This window comes from Lagopus muta, chromosome Z (assembly GCF_023343835.1).
Source record: "Lagopus muta isolate bLagMut1 chromosome Z, bLagMut1 primary, whole genome shotgun sequence".
In the NCBI taxonomy this organism is placed as follows: domain Eukaryota; kingdom Metazoa; phylum Chordata; class Aves; order Galliformes; family Phasianidae; genus Lagopus; species Lagopus muta.
The window spans coordinates 56,578,948-56,597,863 of NC_064472.1; the positions used below are offsets into that span (position 1 = coordinate 56,578,948).

Here is an 18,916-nt window from a genome sequence, read left to right on the forward strand (position 1 = left end):
AAATTGAAAAAATGGAAGTGTAGAATTAATTTTGTTCATTTTACTAATTAACTAATTTCCTTTGACCCTGCTCAAATCTTTTTTAGCACATTGCTTACAGTAAGATTTATAAAATAGAGTTATTATTACACTTACTGATATTTTTAGTATTAATATTTTTCTAATTAAAGTCTCACTGAAGCTGAAGACGGAGTTCAGCTGGCGGGAACAGACTTTTTTCTGTGTTACTGTTCCTGTACTGCTGATTTTCTTCAAAAAGACAGACTCTTCTGACTTTGTAAATCGGTTATATTCATTATTTCAGAGTCTTTTTCATGGTAGTGTTATAATGATACATACTTCTGCCTTAACTTAAAAATAAATAAATATTTGCTGCTTAATGCTTAGATGTTTCCTGGTGATCTGCTCTGGCTGTTGACAGCCAGTTTTGAAATCTGAATTCATTTCAGTAAATATTCATGCTTGAAGGTGTTAGAGGTGATGGAGCATATATCGATAGATATATACACATATGCACACACACAAACAGATCCGGCAGAAGTGTAATGTCTCCTATTCATTCCCATGGAAAATAAAATGGGTACAAACACCACAGTAACACTGTTCCATAGAGCAAATTCTCCTCTACAGAAAACTGTTTTTCCACATAGTCATTGTCAGTAGCTGCATAGTTCCACCAGGGATGAGCAAAAGCGTGCATACCACGCTTGTAACAATCTGCACTAGCAGAGGTGACCCACTGCTGCAGCTGCCACTGCTGAAATGCACCTCCCACTGCCTTAGTGTGCTCACATCCACTCTTGGGTCTCCATGAAGTTCAGTAAGCGTCGGTGAATGTCAGTGGATTGCCTTTTTCCACAGGCTGGAATTCAGTGACTCACCTTTGCTTCATCTACACTTCCACGTTGGATGCCATTGTGTCAGTGTCCCTCTGCTGCCATCTGTCACATGGCAACAACATGTAACAGGGTATTGGCGGGAAGGTTCAACCTCTGCTGCCATCCTGTTAACATCCACCTCTTGAGGGCATGGGCCAACGTAACGAAATAGGAAACATTGCTTTCAGAGCAACAAACATGTGTTGTTCGTGTATGAAACTTTATTACTGTGGCTTGCAGGAAGGAGAGGCTTCTCTGCCCAGTTTGCTGGTTGTTTGTGGGGATCACGGGATGTCTGAAACAGGCAGTCATGGTGGTTCTTCAGAAGGTGAAGTGCACACACCGCTGCTATTTATCAGCTCTGCTTTTGAAAAGAGAAGTGGTAAGGATCAAAAGAACCTTGGTTTTCTAGGATACCATTGTTAGAACGTTTCTGATTTATCTTCAATTTATGTTATTCCTGGAAAATAATGTGTTTTTATCATGTTATCATCCTGGTGGTGGAATTTAGCTCACTATTAGTTCTACACATCTGTCAAGATAACATGTTCTTTGTGATCTGTTTTTCAGAGTTTTCGTCTGTGGCATGTTGAATGTGTGGCTTAAGCTGTGTAACCACAGGCAGAATTAGGTATTTCTCAGGTTAAAGCAGGATAGAGCTGCAGAAGTTTTAAATGTTCAGTACTAGTGAGATCTCTTGTCTGGATCACAGAGTACTGGTAAATAGATATGATTAGAACCTAAGTCCTGCTTGAAGTGAGTTTTAACTTTTGTCATTCTTGGCATTAGAATAATCACTTTTGTCATCTGGTTGTCAACATATATCTGTAACATTTATAATGGGAGAACTTCCCTGAGAGCTTTGGTCAGCTCCATGACCAAACGTTTGAAGATTTCAAGAACTCTTCTGGCAATCCTTTTTCTGGCCTCCGTTCTTCCATTTCAAACAGCTGAGACAGAAGAATAAATGCCATTTTTGTGTGCTGGGAATAACAGGAAAGAAGAAGAATTGTTCTTGTTAAAAGGAGGGAGATGACAGCAAAGGAAACAGAACCATTGATTGTGAAGTATCTAAGGAAGGAATATGAAACATGAGTGTATTTCCTGTATTGGACAGGCAGTTCATTTTTTATTGTTACATTGAGCTTGTCTGCTTCTGAAGCTCACTCTCTAGTTGTATAATACGGCTTAAGATAAGAGGAATGAACGGAATGGTGTGGTAGTTTGTGTAGCTTAAAATATCTTTCTGAAATAAACACACTGAGTTAATAAGTGAAGCATAGCTAGGAATGAACATTTTCTTCAAAATAATACTTCCCTTCTGCCTTTCATTATGCCTCTTGTCCATTTTCATCTCTTTTCCTGCTTGCCAAACCTTGCCTTATTTATTTTTCTGGAGGTTCCTGCAGCACAATTAAAGTACATTTATCTGTCTTATCACTTGTAAAGATCATATCCAGCAGTAGTAGAAAAGATTGCCTGAAATGTCCTTGGACTCTTCAAATAGAAAAGCAAAATACATTCAGAAGCTGACTAAGCAAGGTAAGTTTTTGGTTTATAAGTGACACTGATATATGTTGACAACCAAGCCACAGGTGTTGATCCTGTAAATGCAATTTCTTATTCGTTTGGATTAGTTTGTTACATTTAAACTGAACATGCAGTTTTTACAATATGATAAAATATAGCTAGTCAACTGTCTTTTCAGAGCAAGTCACATTAAAGTGTGATTTTTATCATATTTTTAATGTCCAACAGTTTACTTATTGCTGTAGTAGGCAAAATTCTATTGATTGCTGCTTATAATTCTACTGAAAATGGAATGTATTGTGGTTGAAACAACAGACCTCAAAATAGTAATCCTTCAGGCTTTCACTTTTAATGTGTGATCTGAATATTAATTTTTGTAGTCTTCTGCACAGTTATGCCACCCATGACTGACTAGAGGTAGCTGGTCTTTCTTTTACTTTTTATATAACTATTTAAAAACTTGCCTTAAAGATGAAATCTGAAATATGCTGACATACAAACACTCATGCAAAGAGGATTTAGGGATTATAGATGACATTCTAAACAAGTATGAGATTCACAAATCGATGAGAAACGAGAGATGAAACTCTAATTCTCTTAAAGGGAGCCTTGAGAGTAATAAGCACTGTATATCATTTATTTTCATGTATAAGTCAAAATACTCACTGCCAGGATTTGCAAAGAGAACTAAGAGCATGGTTAAAGACTCTGTTATGTAACTAATAAAGCATAGGAAGAAACAATTGGTGTTGCAGTTTTAAATAATTACATACATTGAATGAAATCTCTCATCTGCACAGAAGACTGAGAACTGCAGTCAGATAATGGCATCTTTATACTTTAAATTCTCAGCCTTTGCTTGCATGGAGCTCCAGGACTTAGGACTCAATGTTCCTTTACCTGACCTCCAGTTCTGTTTGTCCAGCGAGCTAATATGACAACAGCAATTTGGTATTAATTAATATCAAGAAGAATCTAGAATACTGTCAGCATTACATTAGATTCTCATTCTTCATTTATGCATTAATCAGTCTACTGTAATGTTCTCTGTTCTTTCTAATCTGAACGTCATCAAACTCTCTCAGGATTTAACTGAGACTTGATACCATTAAGTAGTCTCCTGGACAATCTTTATACATACTTGTGTAACATTCATGTTCTGTTTCTAGTAATTGCACACGTTGAAGAATTATTTTTTTCTGAGAATTTAATAAATTCTGATTTTACAACAAAAAAGATCACTCTGTAGCTCTCTTGAAATAGTTGTAACAGCAGTGAAAATACTTTTTAACTAAGATGTCCAGCTTTTGCCGTTTTTTGAACTAACCATTGAAGTAATTGAAGGGTTTTTTTTGTTTGTTTGTTTGTTTGTTTGTTGATTGTAGGTCCTCTAACCCAACTTGAACTTGTGCAACAAACTGATTTGGCTAGTACACTGGCAGTAGGTCTTGGTCTACCAATTTCAAGAAACAATGTTGGGAACATTATATTACCAGTTGTGGGAAGCAAGACCATGAGAGAACAACTACGTTTCTTGCACATGAATGGGTTCCAGCTTAGCACACTGTTGCAAGAGAATACACCTGCCTATGAAAAAGGTAAATAATCTAAAAAAACAATAAATGAAAAGAAGGATATTTACCTAATAATGTGATGTTCTTTCTAACAGAGTTTGGGGTTTTTACGTTAAATAATTTAAGTGTGACACTGCAAATTAGCCATTTAATTGAGAGCAATATTTAGAGTAATAATGTGGAATTTCACTGTTATTTATTCCAGCACACTGCTTCTGAATGAACATTGTTTAATGAAAATGTTCAGTACTCCTACTAGTAGATGAAAGAGCAGAAATAATGATGGAGGGGTAAGATTAAAGTAAAAACTACCTGTGTAGTTAAATCTCAGTGTTTTCATGCGTACTTTTGTGTACATGTGTATTTTTGAGGTACAGGGCACTGATTCTGAGCACTATTTGAAGGAATAGCACAACGGAATTAATTTTCTGGTTTAGAAAGTCTATGTCCAATAATGTTGGGAAATAATTTACGATGAATTTCTTTCCTTTTTTCCTTTTTTTTCTTTTGTGTGAGTTTACATGGGAGTGAGAACTCAAAGAAATGCAAAATTGCCAGTTAAAAGTACATCTAGATGTACAATTACATATTTGTATATGTTAGGTGGAGAGAACAAAAAACAAGGTTGGAAAAACAACCAAAACATCATATGTCTACCCTAGCAAAGCGTAATACTCGTTTAAGAAGCTTGTTACAGACAAGCAGCATAAGTAAGCAAGTTAATATAAATATGTGAATAAAACTTAAAATAGAGGTTGCAGGTGGATATTTTACCCTAGACATTAGAAAGCATTGATTTTAAAGTGATTGTGAAGCCTGAAGTCCTTGTCGCTTGACTGTGTCTGAATCGCATAAATAGCTGCACAGGAATGTGAAGTTGTAATACAAGTATGAATAGTTAAAATGGAAGACAATGTGAAGTTCAGCAAAATGATCACTGTAGATCAAGAAATAATTATCTTTCAACATCATGGCTTCTAATCATAATTAAACCCTGTCCAGTAGCCTGTTAAAACAAATGTTGCCCATGGTAGTGAAATGTTAGTGTAGATAATGCTATGATAATAAAGTCCTATACTGATATTTTTTCCTCCAGCAAATGGGTCAAATAAAGGAACTCACTATGTTGGTATAGTTTGGAATATGGCTTTTTTTTTAATTGAAAATTCCAACACAAAACTCCATTTGACTGTTTCTTCAAGCACTGGTGAAGCAGGCTGAAGTTTCTTCCAGATTCTGTTTTTACTTCATTTTTTCCAGGGACAGCATTATTTCAACTTGTAGCTTTCCTTTGAGAAAAGAAATAAAAATTACTCAAGTTGGAGGAAATGTAAAGTTTTTTATGCTACTTGCTTGTGACTGTGAACTGCTATGAGGAGTGCTATACTGCTGGAGATAGGACGGTAGCGGAGAGCTGAGCCTCTGTGATTAGGTTCTCTCATTTCAGTAACATAGCCTCTGTAAGATGGAATCAGATCTAAGTCCCTGTAGTTTTTTGTGCAGTTTCTTAAGATGAATTTTCTATGTTGCTGTACATGTATTAAGGAGTCTTGCTGTTCTCACAGGTTCCTAGATAAGTAAGGCTTTATCTTAATACACAACTGTAGGAAACTTTGAGTACCATTGAGACTGGCAGGGTAATAAAAGATGTCTGGCTGTTTATTTAGTGGTAAGGTTCATTAATGTGGATACTTCAGTCCATAGAAATACTGAAAAGTCACTAAATTGGTGACTAATGCTGCCTGTAGTTCCAAAGTCTGGATGGATGGTGCTTAGCTTTGGGTTGTTTGGTAACTGAGGGTAAATACTATCCCACATTTCACACCACCTTACAAAATGTCTGGCTTGGCAGATAAATGGAGAGAACTGGATGTCGTTTGTGTCATCACAATAGCCTTGGTAACATGTTTGTCTCCCATAATATACTTTGAGATGAATATGCATTACAGGTTAGGTAAGTGAACGGTCAATGCAGAAAAGTGGCTAAACTGCCAGGCTCAGAGGGCTGTGATCAGTTGTGATCAGTCACAAAGCCAAGCTGAAGTCCAGTCACTAGTGCGGATCCCAACAGTACTGAGGCCAGTACTGTTGAACATCTTCATTTATGAGCTAAATGATGTGGTAGAGCATCTGTCAGCAATACTGCAGATGGTGCAGAACTTGAAGAAAGATACAGCAGATGAGTTTGGTGCTATTAATACAAACTGGAGAAGTGGCCTGACCTCATGAAGTTCAGCAAAGAGAAATGCATCCAGGGAGAAGAAAATGCAGGTTTGATGCTGAGTGCCTGAAGAGCAGCTTGATGGAAAAAGACAAGGGGTCTTGTGGATATGATGTTGAATGTAAACCAGCAATACATCATTGTGAAAAGAAGGCCAACAGTATACAGGGCTTTTTTTTTTCCTCTTTCCTCTGTTGTAGTCATATCACGTGTGGGGTCACTGACCCAACTCTGGCTTCCCCAGTGTAAGGAAGATGTGGACATTGTAATGTAATGAGTGAGAGAACTGGAACATCTGTCATATACTAGGAGAGGGGCAGAGGATGCTTGGGCTGTTCAGCTTGGAGGAAAGAAGACATGGGAAAGACTTTAGCAATGTATATAATGCCTGAAGGAAGGAAATAAAAAAGACTAAACCAAACTAAATTTGGTGCTTGGTGAGTGAATAAGAGGCATTAAACTTAAATGAAAGGAAACATTTTTCTGTAAGGATAGTAGTACACTAGAGTAAGTTGCATGTAGAATTTGTGTAGTTTCTGTATTTGCAGCCATTCAAGATGTGTCTGGGCATAGTTCTAAACAGTGTTCTAGCTCTGTTCTGGGCCTTCTTTTTTGTGGACCACCTGCACACTCATTTGAGGTGTGCTGACAAATCTTGGGCCGTACTATTTCGGAGTTCTGTGGGTGGAGTGTGCTATCAAGTTTTTTGAGGATAAGAATCCTCAGTAATTACCCAATTAAACATCTCACTCATTTGCAAACTAAAAGTTGAAAATTTCTATTCCAGATTCTTGGTTAGTGACAACTGGCAGATGATGAAATTTCAGTTGAATTCTGAGCAGAAATGCTTTTTTTTTTTTTTTTTTAAATGTTATTCATAGAATTTTAGAACAGTTCATGCAGTCCACTGCATCTAGAAGAGCACTCTTGAGTGTGTGACAGTGTTCATATCTCAGTGTGGTGGGCAGTTGTAGGAGATAGTACCACTTCCTTCCTGTTCTAAACTGCAGATCATTCATCTGAATTATCTTACACAACTAGGGCTGTTTCTGTACAAGGCACATTATGGTAGAACAAAAAGCCATACTTGAGTACAAGTTGGATATTAATAAAATGAATGTCCACTCTTTAGTTTGGTCCCAATCTTAAGCTTGTGTTATGTGTTTATATTGAACAAAATAATTTGCTGATTTCTGAGATTTATGTACTGAAACTGGAGAAGTTGCCTCTACATCATAAATTCATTTCATTAAGAACTTTGATAAATATACGATTGCTGCCTGTGACTATAATTAAATAAAACTATCAACCAGGTGCTTGGGAAGCATAACCAAGAGAGATGCAGAAGAGTGAAATAAATATGCTAAAAGGAATACAGAAGGAGACTGGGGGGGGGTTGAAAAAAAAAAGAAATGGAATTGGATCAGGAACAGAAGTTGTAGACAGAAATTACTTAGATTTCAAAATATAACTTGGGCAAATTTTAGTGTTCTGTATAATATAATGGTGCCGTGCCAAATCTTGGTTTGATTGAAGCTCATTTTAGATAATCCATTCTGGATTTCCTCAAAAGTATGAATGTTTAACTCTCATTTCAAGTAGGAGTTATTTGAATTTACATACCAGAAGAAAAACTTTCTAGGGAATTCGCTGTTTAAGAGTTATGTTGTGAAAGTCTTAGTGCACACTGGCAGCTCTCTTGATATGCAAGTGTTTGCTGCTGATTGAACTGTACTCACCAGCAGATACCTGTAAGCCTCCAGTGTAGTATAACCAGTGTATTTTTTTAATATAGTTCATTTGGAGAAGATCATTAATTCCAACTGTCTGACTATTTCAAGGCTAAACAGAGTTAAAGGACATTAATGAGGGCATTGTCCAATTGTCTCTTGCAGACTGTCAGCCATGGGGCTCCAACCATTTCTCTAGCAAGTCTGTTCCATTGTTTGACCTTGTAAATTTTTCATAATGCTGAGCCTGAACCTCGCCTGGTACAGCTTTGTGCCATTGCCTTGCATCCTGTCATGAGTCACTGGAGAGAAGAGGAGAAGAGAGCTCTGGTATCTCCCACTCCCCTTCCCCTCCTCAAAAATTGCACAGAGCAATGATGAGGTCTCTCGGCCTCCTTTTCTTTAAACCAGATAGCTGAAGTGTCCTCAAGGTCACTTCATAGAACGTGTCATCCAGCCTGTGTCCTCTGGATACTTTAAAGGACTTCAACATGCTTGTCATACGGTGGAGACCAGAACTGCACACAGTGTTCAGAAAGGTGCTAAAAATATGGGGACATTCACGTCTTTTAATTGGATAGCTGTGCTGTGTTTACTGCGCCCCAAAATGCGGTTTGCCCTTTGGCTACCAGGCACGATGCTGGCTTGCGCTGAGCTGATGTTACTGGCATTGCCAGGTCCCTTCCTGCTGTACTGCTCTTGAGGCACTCATCTCCCATCTGTACGTCTGGCATTGCCTTGTCCTAGGTGCAGAACCCGGCATTTTTCTTTCCTGAATTTTGTGGTGCTGATGATTGTCCAGTGCTCCAGTGTATCTAGATCCATCCACAAGGACTCTTATCCCTCCAGGAAGTCAACAGTGCCTTTCAGTTTAGTGACCTTGCCAAGGCACTCCACTCATGCATCATTCATCATAAAAATGTTGAACAGAACTGGCCTTAGGACTGAGCTCTGCGAAACACCAACTACTGATTACTTTAACCCTTGCTTTTTGAAACACCACAGTAAATGTTTAGCTTACTTTTTAAGTAGGAAGTTAAGAAATTAAAGTTAGGAGGACAGTGTTAGGCTTGTTAAATAACCATTTCCAGGTTGTTCTTTTTGCCCTTGTTATTAATTTCATAGTGTGAAATAGCATGGAAGTAGCAAGGGTTCTTCGTAGAGCCACAGGTTGGACTCACTGATCCATGTGGTTCCTTCCTGACTTGGGATGTTCTCTTGTTCTCTGATAATTATTGAAGTGAAGCAAAAGAAACATTTCTTGTAAACAGTGCAGATTGGTATATATGTTCACACAGCATAGTGCCTACTGAAATACATTTTCTTCTGTTCTAAATTGAGATTGTGTTGTGGGTGCACATTATTCCCAATGGCCAATTTTTAAATATTGTAGGGCATGTTGGAGTATGGGGCATCTATAAAATGATAAAGAAAAGGATATCTTAAGTGCTTTAAGATACAATACCACTGTCAACATTTACAGTAAAACACAGCAGCTAATCTAATTTGCTGTGTTGTGAATACATGTTCTTGAAATTAAACTTAGAAGTGAGTATAATGCTGAAGTGGATATAAGTCTCAAACTATTAATTTTTTGCAGATTTCTTTTTAAATTTCATGTTTATGATTATGAATTGTTCTAATTTTCTTCTATGTGTGAACAAAATTGTGTCTCTTTTATGCCTGCCTGCAGTATCTACTTATTGTCATTACTGAATACATCTTTTGGGGAAGTAAAAATGCTGTCAAGACTGGTCAGGAATTACTGTGCTGCAGCTTTTTCTGTGAATATTTAACAGTGGGAAACAGCATTAGTTATGGGAGAGTAAAGTAGTGGAGCTCTCTTGCATCTTTTGAATTGTCTTGTAACATTCATTGCCTATGCACATAATGTGGACACTCTGTGTCGTATATCAACTCTAACTTAGTGTAAAGTAAGGATTCTGTGGAATAACCAGTACTTCTGGGAGGGAAAATACATGCAGGATGAAAGCCACTGCTGCTGTAATTGCAAAGGACTTCTAAAATAGGATTTGGATATTTGTTTGTTCCCTATTTCGCCTGTTGTCATCACTCAAGGTTAGTGTTCCTGCCTGCCACAAGTTTTACTTCTGGACAGAATGCTTTTAAATGTGGCTAGGCCATCATGAAATCACCTTCTGTTACAAGCCTTTTACTTCTGTGGATTAGTGGCAGTATCAGGTTTTCTTTTTTTTTTTTTTTTAAATCTAGTTTGGACAGTGGTCAGCCCTTATACAATAGCAAGAATATCTAGCTTCGTGGAAGGAGGATTGTTTTGCACCAGCTTGTTAATCCAAATGAGTGAAGCCAAACCATGCACTTCAGTTGTTAACTTTCCTATGCCTGCATCAAAATACAGCTTATTTTGTGTTTCACTTTGTGTTACCAGCTGATTCTCATCACTTGCAGCAAAATCAGGGCCTTTAATCTGTTTTGTGTAGGTCCTTCAGTGGTTTCTTCAAAAAATAAAGTTTCTTCAGCAATCTGATGATTTCCTACTTGTGAAATAATAGCCTGGAGAGTAAGTAGCTCCAGTGGAGGGAAAAAAAAAAAAAAAGAAAGATTGTTTTAAGTATTTAAAGCGTTTGGGTATGTTTATCTTAGAAACCTTTTGTAAAAGTAAATGTCTGTTATAATGTGTTTGTCACTTTTAGAGTCTTTGACGTTTTATTTGTTTGGGGATTAATTGCTTTTATTCAGTGTAACATTGTGGTCTTGCTGGAAGGTAATGCTACTTCCTGTGTGCAAAATAACTTTCAACTGTTGTAGCAGTTTTTCTGTAGATTACACAAGCAAATATAAAAAAAATATATAAGTATGTTTAGATCTCTAATTATCCTCCTTGTCCATGGATCCTCTAACCTGTTGTTTTTTTCCCCCCCCAATAGATCTTGGATACGAGCAGTTTAAGATAGCAGAAAAATCCCATGGTAATTGGATCAAACTGTACCTAGAGGGGAATAATTCAGAAATACTCTTAAATCTTGGCAAAAAGGTCCTGAAACAATACTTGGAGGCCTTGAGGACGTTGAGTTCTTCGCTAAGCAAACAAGTGGCACAATATGATATGTATTCAATGATGGTGGGGACTGTGATCATTATGGAGGTAAACAAAAAATATGTCTTTTTATGGAAAAAGCTAAATGCAAGGCATAAAATTTCCTGTTGTTTGGCTATTTATTGTATGTTCTTCAGAATTAAGTATTTTAGGGTTTGTTTGTGTTTGAAAAATTAACGTAGTACTCTTTTTTTAAATTATTACCCTTTGAAATGATTCAAGAGAACATATGATGCCTGTGTCTTGGTGTAACTTGGTATATATGCACGTCACAAGTCAAAGAATAGCTTGGATTTGAAGGCACTTTGAAGATCTAGTTCCAACTCCCTGTGTTAAAAAAAAAAATAAAAATCTGCAGTGAAGTTCCTACTTTTTTCACCTTTATCTAATAACAAACACAGCTGCTCAGAACAAGCTAAACCCTATATGCCCAATTTTTTCTCCACCATTCTGAGGATTCTTGGTACTGATAAGTCAGTAGTCCTGAAACAAGTGCTTGCTGGAAGAGGCAGAGTTGCCATTCCATATCTCTTGTAGGAGTAAAGATAAGATATCACATTTCTGGAATTTTAAGTGATTCTTTGCAATTGATAGTTTGGGGAGGTCTCATGTGCTGGAAATTGCCTCTGTGGTAATGCTTTGAAGAAGTGAGTTTGTTGGTGAGTTACCCTGCACTCACATATACAAAAACGTGCACTTACAGTTTAGGTGGCATTTTTGTCAACTTCTGTGAGAATTAACTCTCTGTGACAGATATACCTGGCCTGCATACAGCATCATATACACCTACAAGGCTGTATAATAGCTGTGCATCTAGTTGTGTTCTGTGGCTGGAATGGGTAACAGGTGATAAGTAGCTGTTTTGTATTTGAGTCTTCTCAGCCCTTGCAGGCTGTATTCCTCATGTTGTGCACAGAGCACGTTTGAGATGGCTTTCTCAATGGGCTTTATCACTGCTTACCTCTTGACAGGAGCTAGTTCCACAGTCCCCACAGGGCACAAGATGGTAGGTTCTGTGCCTCCTCCAGGACAGCAAATCTAGAGATGGCCAATGCCACTCTGAGGCTGAAGTGCTTATAGTCCTTTCATGTTCCTTTGTTTTGTGAACGTAAGGATTCAAGCCTTTACAGTCACTTTGTACCTGAAGCACTGGATTTCTTTTTTTGCGGTTGTTGATGCTTAGTTTTTCAACAAAACAGATCTCAGTATTTTAGTTAATGGCTCTTTATCAATGGAAACCTTCACCTAATAGCTCTAACAGTGAAAAGTCTGCCTGATGAGAGCCTGCTTGGTGTCACTGGAAAACTAGACAGTACAGCCTGGTTTTTTGTGTGGTTATTTTTTTTCCAATTCAAAACTCAAGAAATTGGCCTACTTTCCAAGATCATTTTGTTTTATGTTGCAGTTCAACAACCAGAGGCCTGTGTCATAGGAAAGTCCTTTATTATACTGTGCATCCCCACGGGGATGGACCCCCAGCAAGCTCCACATAGTCCCCTTCAGTTCTGTATGTATTTTCCATCCTTGCTGTAGAAATAAAGGCAGGAAATGTTACAAGTGACTTCAAACTACACGAATCTACAAGTGCTATTAATCCTATATTTTAAATGAGGAGAATACATCTAGTACATTAATAACCATGCATTTACTCAAAAAAGCTAAATATAGATTTGTAGAAAACTACAATTTGGGCGTTTTAGTATACTGAGTGCTTTGTTATAATTTTAAGTCCTGTATTAAAAAGTAAAACCTGAGCCAATATGATACTGTGAAACCTCATGCTTCCAAATGTAAGTGAATTGTGGAAGGTATAATGTAAGTGAATAGACTACTGCAGTGTAACAAAATGTTTTAAAGTGTTAATTTTTACTATTTGTAGCTGTAATGATGGGTGAGTTTTAGGTAGAGGTCTTCATAAGTGAATGATTACAGATTGGCTGTCCTCTGATAGAATAGTTTTTTATTTAAATTTATTTTAAACTTGCCCTATCACAAGCAGATTGAGCCTAGTTTATTACTAGGTATGTGTGTGCCTCTTGCAGAGCATCCTTACAGTATGTGGCTGGACTTTCTCTTTACATGCACGTAGGTAGCAGAAATTGCTAATGATGGTATTCATCTTCACTGGTACAGTTACCTGGGAAAAAACCTGGAGTTCTAAGTGATTGGTGTGCAGGCTATAGCAAAGTGAAATCAGTAAATCAAATTAAGATAAGGAGGGGGGCAAAAATAAACACCAGGAGAATTCTTAAGCTCTGAAAACAGCATACACTTACGTGATAAGATGAGCACTTTCCCTGGTCCGGGAAGCTACTTGGCTCAGCAAGAAATCTGAGATAAATGACCATTGTTAGAGTGTGCATGTCACTTCAGGCCTTTGTAGGCTATAAATAATAAGTCAGATTTGTTTATTCAAGAGCTATTTTGGCATTGAGACTTAAAACACTTAATTCTGTGGAGCGTTGAAACTCTTAAAGTGAAAGCAGATCATGCACATCGTCAGTCACAGCAGGTCAGGAGGCACTTGTTTATTTATTAAAACCTGATAAACTGTATGTCCAACCCCTTAAACTGATAAAGAAAAGCACTATTTTTGCTTTGCCCCTTTATATGGTGAAGTCTTGCTTTGGTTGGACCACCCACCATAGTGTTTCATGGCTTTTTTAAGATGAAGTATATATATTAGAGTTACACGGATGACACAGCTTGAGTTTTGTGTGTGAATTCTGGCTGTATGCCTTAGCTAATTCTGATTCTTTACCTGTCGGTTCTCTGTTTTTGTTTTTTTCCCCCCTGCAGGTTTTGCTCCTACTCTTTCTCAGTGTACCAAAAGCTCTGAGCAGTCGGGCAGAATTTGAAGTGCCCCTCTCCCCTCCGCTCTTCTCTCTGCTGTTTTACTTGATGTGTCTGGTGCTGTGTGCAGTTCACGTCATTGTATGCACATCAGCAGAAAGTTTATGCTATTTCTGCAGTATGTCCTGGTTAACTGCAGTTGGAGTGATGATGCTGATTTCTGCACTCATGTGCGGTATTCTATCTGCCGTTGGAAAGACTCTTGAGAATTCCAGACTTCCACTGAAGGTGAGAGCATGCATTAATTATGGTTCACAGTTTTGCTCCTTGTGGCATACTTCCAAGTAAAGTTTGGTGGAAGATTTTTGTGCGTGTTTACATAGAGGAATTGTTTGTAACGTAATTAGAATCATTCAAAATTAGTGTTGAAATGTGGCATGTTCACTGTGACATGATAAAAGATTGTTGGAAAGAAGATGACAGGAGTGCTTATTTTCACTTTACTTTGAGAAACATTCCAATCAGGTTACATTATTCTACAGATGACTTTAGTGATGTCAGAAGCAGTTTAACTGTTACAAAAAACAGTTTAACTAGTTATAAACTCGTACACAGAGATGTTTCACAACTGCAACTGATGCAAGATGTATGATATTTTGTAAGAACATTTTTTTCAAGCAAAAAGTAGATTTGTGAATTACATAAGTATGTAATTGCTGTATTCAGAGTAACTGAAAAAAGACAATACTTAGCAGAATTAGTACTGCAGTATTTATAAATATATGCTGGAATTCCTGAACTTAACTATACATTTAAAGTCTTTGAGTGAGGCTGCTGATTTTTATGATTCGAGCTATGCAAGTTGGAATTCATCATTTTGTGTCTGTAACTTCTGAATTTGCCATTCTCTCTCAGATATCTGATTTTTCTGAGAGAGAAGCCTTGTGCTAAAAGTAATTCCATCCTCCTCTCTTGAAGGCAGCATTTTTTTTTTCCTTCTCAGTTTTATTTCATGCCATTTAGTGTATTAAAAGTGATGAAGGAAGAGAGTGGTAGTAGGTCGTGGTGTTTCATTCTTATGCTCGTATTTACTGGTAGCGTAAAGTTTGTGTGTGTGTTGAACATCTAGGCTGAAATAGTGTAAAATGCCACTAATGATATCTTTCATCACTAATGATGAAAGAAGTTTCATTTGAAGTATAACTCCTAGCATGAGTCTTTCTGACTGGGTAATTTCCTTGTAGTTCTGCAGTAATTTTCATTATCGTGTCAAACTAGTTGTAATGTTTTGATACCAAGCCTAGTGATGCTTCTGTGGATTATTTTTAAAGGCAAATAAAAGAACACAAAATTAATCAGTGTGAATGGAAAAATCTGCTGGAGAAGATGTCTTGTCTTATGGTTTGTTAGCGCTGTTAGTACCTAGGAGTGTGTTTGTCTTTAAATGGATTCAGTTTAGCCTTTTCTGGGTTACATAATGAGATGGAAGTTTTCTTTTGTAGGAAGGAAAATTGTATGACCTTGAAATAATAGTTAATGATTACTGGAATGCGTAGAATCTTAATGTTTATTTGCTGTGCAACAGTAAGGAAAAGCAACTGCAGGAAACAAGCTCATTTGTCATCCTTAATTTTTTTCCTAATTTTAGTCAACAGTAAGAACCTTACAGTGATGATGGCCTATACCTACATAAAATTTACACACAATCCTCTTTAACTTGATCAAGAACAGTGATGGTAGTCTCAGAACAACTCAGTCTGTTTTTGACTTGAAGTCTTCCTTATATACCTAGAAAAGAGTTAATTCTCTGTGACACCCACCGCTATAGGAGTAGTGGGCTTTAATGGTCTCTTATCTTGTGTCTCGTTAAAGATAAAAGGAGAACTAGTCTTCACACAGCGGTATTGCACTTCAAACTGCATTCTGCCTATCTCTGAAGTTTGTTGAGAAAATGAGCACAATACTTTTCTTACAGGTTTAAGATAAAGCTTGAAGCCTCTATAGGAGAGGATGTGGTGCAAATATTCTTCACATAAAAGTGCTTATCTCAGTAGAGGCTAGTGCTCTGCATTTGGCTTCAGATGCCTGAAGACCTGTTTTCTGTACTGTTTTTTTTGTTTGTATTTCTTCCTTCATACTCAAGGAATAACAAGTAAGCTTGAAGTACTTTGCAAAATTGTTATGAAAGAGATTCTGCTTAAGTTGTGTTTCAAAATTTTTGTTTGTTGGGGACTTCCTTAGGGAAACTTCAAACTCTGTAATAGGGCAGCTTCTGTGCCTTTGTTATTCCTTCATTTTGCTTAATTTTGTCACACCTTTTGCTGTGTGGCTTTTTCTTTTTTCTTTTTCCTCTTTTTTTTTTTCTTTTGAGATGAGACTGATCTGGAGAGCTGTTAGCACAGTATTGTTTGTCTGTAATTTTGATGATTCTCTTCTGAGTTTTCTGCCTTATAGCAGTCTGATCCGATCTTCCTTCTGTTTATTATTTACTTTCTTTTCCCCAGAATTATGGGGAATTATGAATTCTTCATATGAGATAATGTTCTGTGTGGTAGGGATTGAATCGTGCTTTCTCTTGTGACAGTTAATGGCTTGTAATTTCTTACAGAGTTTTGTTTCTATGGCCACTGAATGCCTGTTAGCTAACCTTCTACATGTATACTTGAAATGGACAGGTAGTGTCCATCTCAGCTTGCTGATTTTGAAGATGGCATTGCCTTAGTATTGCTGTGTAACATTTTCCATTCCTGCATTTCTCTCCTTTGGGGAACTGTCAGGGAATAACAGGATCTTACTAGGGCTCCTTACCGAAAAGAAACACTTGTGAACTGTAAATCATGAGGTCTCTTGGATGCCAAAGGCATTCAGCTTTACGAACCGCAGCAGTGATGCCAGAACCAACAACACATTGAGTTGATCAAAGAGTATGTGAACACAGTGTAGGTCTTTCACCACTGTTAGCCTTTGGGTATCTGGGGTGACGCAGGAAACTTCAGAGAAGTCATTGAGTCCTCCTTTGAGTGGCTTTGACCCAGATATTTTGGGGTTTCCCAAACTGTGGTAGCTTTTCAGGGTATCTGAAGCAAAGGGTCACGGCACACTCTTTTCTCCTTCCATAGCATGGGTGAGCTTTTCTTTCAGTGATAAATTTAGAACAGGTTCTTACCACATACTGCTATGCAGATATGAGTTCTGTGTTTCTAGTTTGGCGTGAGTCTTAGGGTATCATCCCCATCTGTTTTTGGCACATTTACATCCTTGCTGGTGAGAGGCAGCTGCTGGTGAACTTCCTGCAGATGGCTTATATACTGCTAATGAAACTGCTCTGTCAGTGATGACAGCAGAAATTGCAAAATGCCGCCTAGTATTCAAAATTGGATGGAATGGTTTTCCTTAGGAAACAAACTAATTGTTATTACTCTAATGGACACAAATAATTTTGCCAAGGAACACATCAAGTATGTGTGAAAAGCTTTTTGTTCTGTCTGTTTCAGTTGTCTTCTTTTCTTATCCTGTTCTCCCCTTATGTCTGTCTTTGAGAACTAATTGAGCAAAAATAGACCGATGGGATGCAATATGCTAAATATTGTTTCTAGGTTTGTGTCCTTGCCTCCTGCACCCTACGTTCTGCTTGTAAGTGAGCTCATCAGCTGAAGCTTTCTCCCTGGATGATGTAGAACTGTAAGCCCAGTACTTTTTTACTTGAAGATGGAGGATTCAGCAGCAGCTTGCCTTCTTTTCCTGTTTGGTACCAGTTGTTCAGGCCCATCTGGAACTTAGGAAGTGGGAAAAACTTTATTCACATGTGAAAACTGGTGTTACTGGCAGTAACACTTCTGTCATTTTAGGAAAGTGATTGTATAGTGTCTCTTGGACACGAAGTTGCTTATTTGCCTCTCACCTTGGAAAATATGTGCATTTGTAATAGAACATCTATCAACTCAAATGTTTCTTTCTTAGACTGGAAAGATTAGGGAATTTGTGAAATTGGTGCATCATGAATCATACACATTTTCTACTGTTTTAATTAAATGGAAGATCAGCACATACTAGCAAAAGATTAGCTGCTTCTAACTGGTAATAAATGAACGAGGACATTTTCAGCAATATTTTCAGGATTACCTCACTCCCAGATGAGGGCAGGTACAGATAAAAAGTACTGGGTTCTCCATTCTAGGCTGTATTTATATTTCATACGTAGGGCATATCTGAGGATGTGAGAAGCTGAAATACATCTTATGAAGGCAGACCTCTAGAAATGGATTTTCATCAACCCATCTTCATCCCACTCCATAAATGACTGGATTAGTGGGTGCATATGTCATCTCATTGTCAAATAAGCTTTTCTATCCCTGTTTGTGTTCCAGAGCAACTTAGAATGCCCTGCATGTTTAGTTAGTAATTGCTTCTATTCCTGATCTGTAAAAGCAGTGACCCTTTATTTGATTTACATTTTTCCAGTTTCAGGGCTGTTGCAGGAAAGAAACTGGTGGCTTTTTGCAGGTAGCTGTTGATACAAAGATAGAGCCTGGAGAATGTGAAAGGGAGCAGAAAATAATCCAGTACTGCCTTTGTTGTGGGCGTGAGAGATTACTGACAAGTATTTGGAGGGCAATCAGTAAAATACATACACAATTGCATCTCATTTTCCATCCTTTTTTTTCCAGCAGAATACTGAGACTTTAGGGAGGAAACTGTCTGTTTATACTCTCTGTCTATCTTGAAGTGCCTTCTATTAGAATTAGGAGTATTGTTATGCTAAACTGTCTGAATCCAAGTGGCCATGACCTGTGAATCTGCATGTGCTCTCCACATTTGAAACAGTTATGAAATCCTGCTTTTCAGATGTCAGAAGAATGCTAAATCAAGGTCTTGCCATTTAAAAACGCTAAAAGCATTTCCTAAGCTCATGCTGTATGGTAAACTGCAGGTATTTTAAAAGCAATTAAGATAAATTCTGCTGTTAATGACTTCAGAGCTTTTTTTTTTTTTTTTTCTTTAAATTGTTTCCGTTCACATCTAAAGATTTTTTTCAAGTGCTTCTCATTTGTAATGCTCTTTTTTTTCCACTGTGACTGAATATAGAAACTGATTACCAAGTTCATGAATTT

The 18,916-nt window shown here is 37.5% G+C and overlaps 1 protein-coding gene across 4 annotated transcripts in view; it reads left to right on the top strand.

Moving 5' to 3' along the window:
• Positions 1-18,916, top strand: part of PIGG (phosphatidylinositol glycan anchor biosynthesis class G) — an 85,382-nt gene that overhangs the window by 8,407 nt on the left and 58,059 nt on the right. For all 4 annotated transcript variants that reach the window (XM_048930833.1, XM_048930831.1, XM_048930834.1 and 1 more), the window contains exons 5-8: positions 1,119-1,260; positions 3,794-4,006; positions 10,843-11,060; positions 13,812-14,093. In XM_048930833.1, the coding sequence (XP_048786790.1) occupies positions 1,119-1,260; positions 3,794-4,006; positions 10,843-11,060; positions 13,812-14,093 (855 nt within the window). The remainder of the gene's footprint in view (positions 1-1,118; positions 1,261-3,793; positions 4,007-10,842; positions 11,061-13,811; positions 14,094-18,916) is intronic.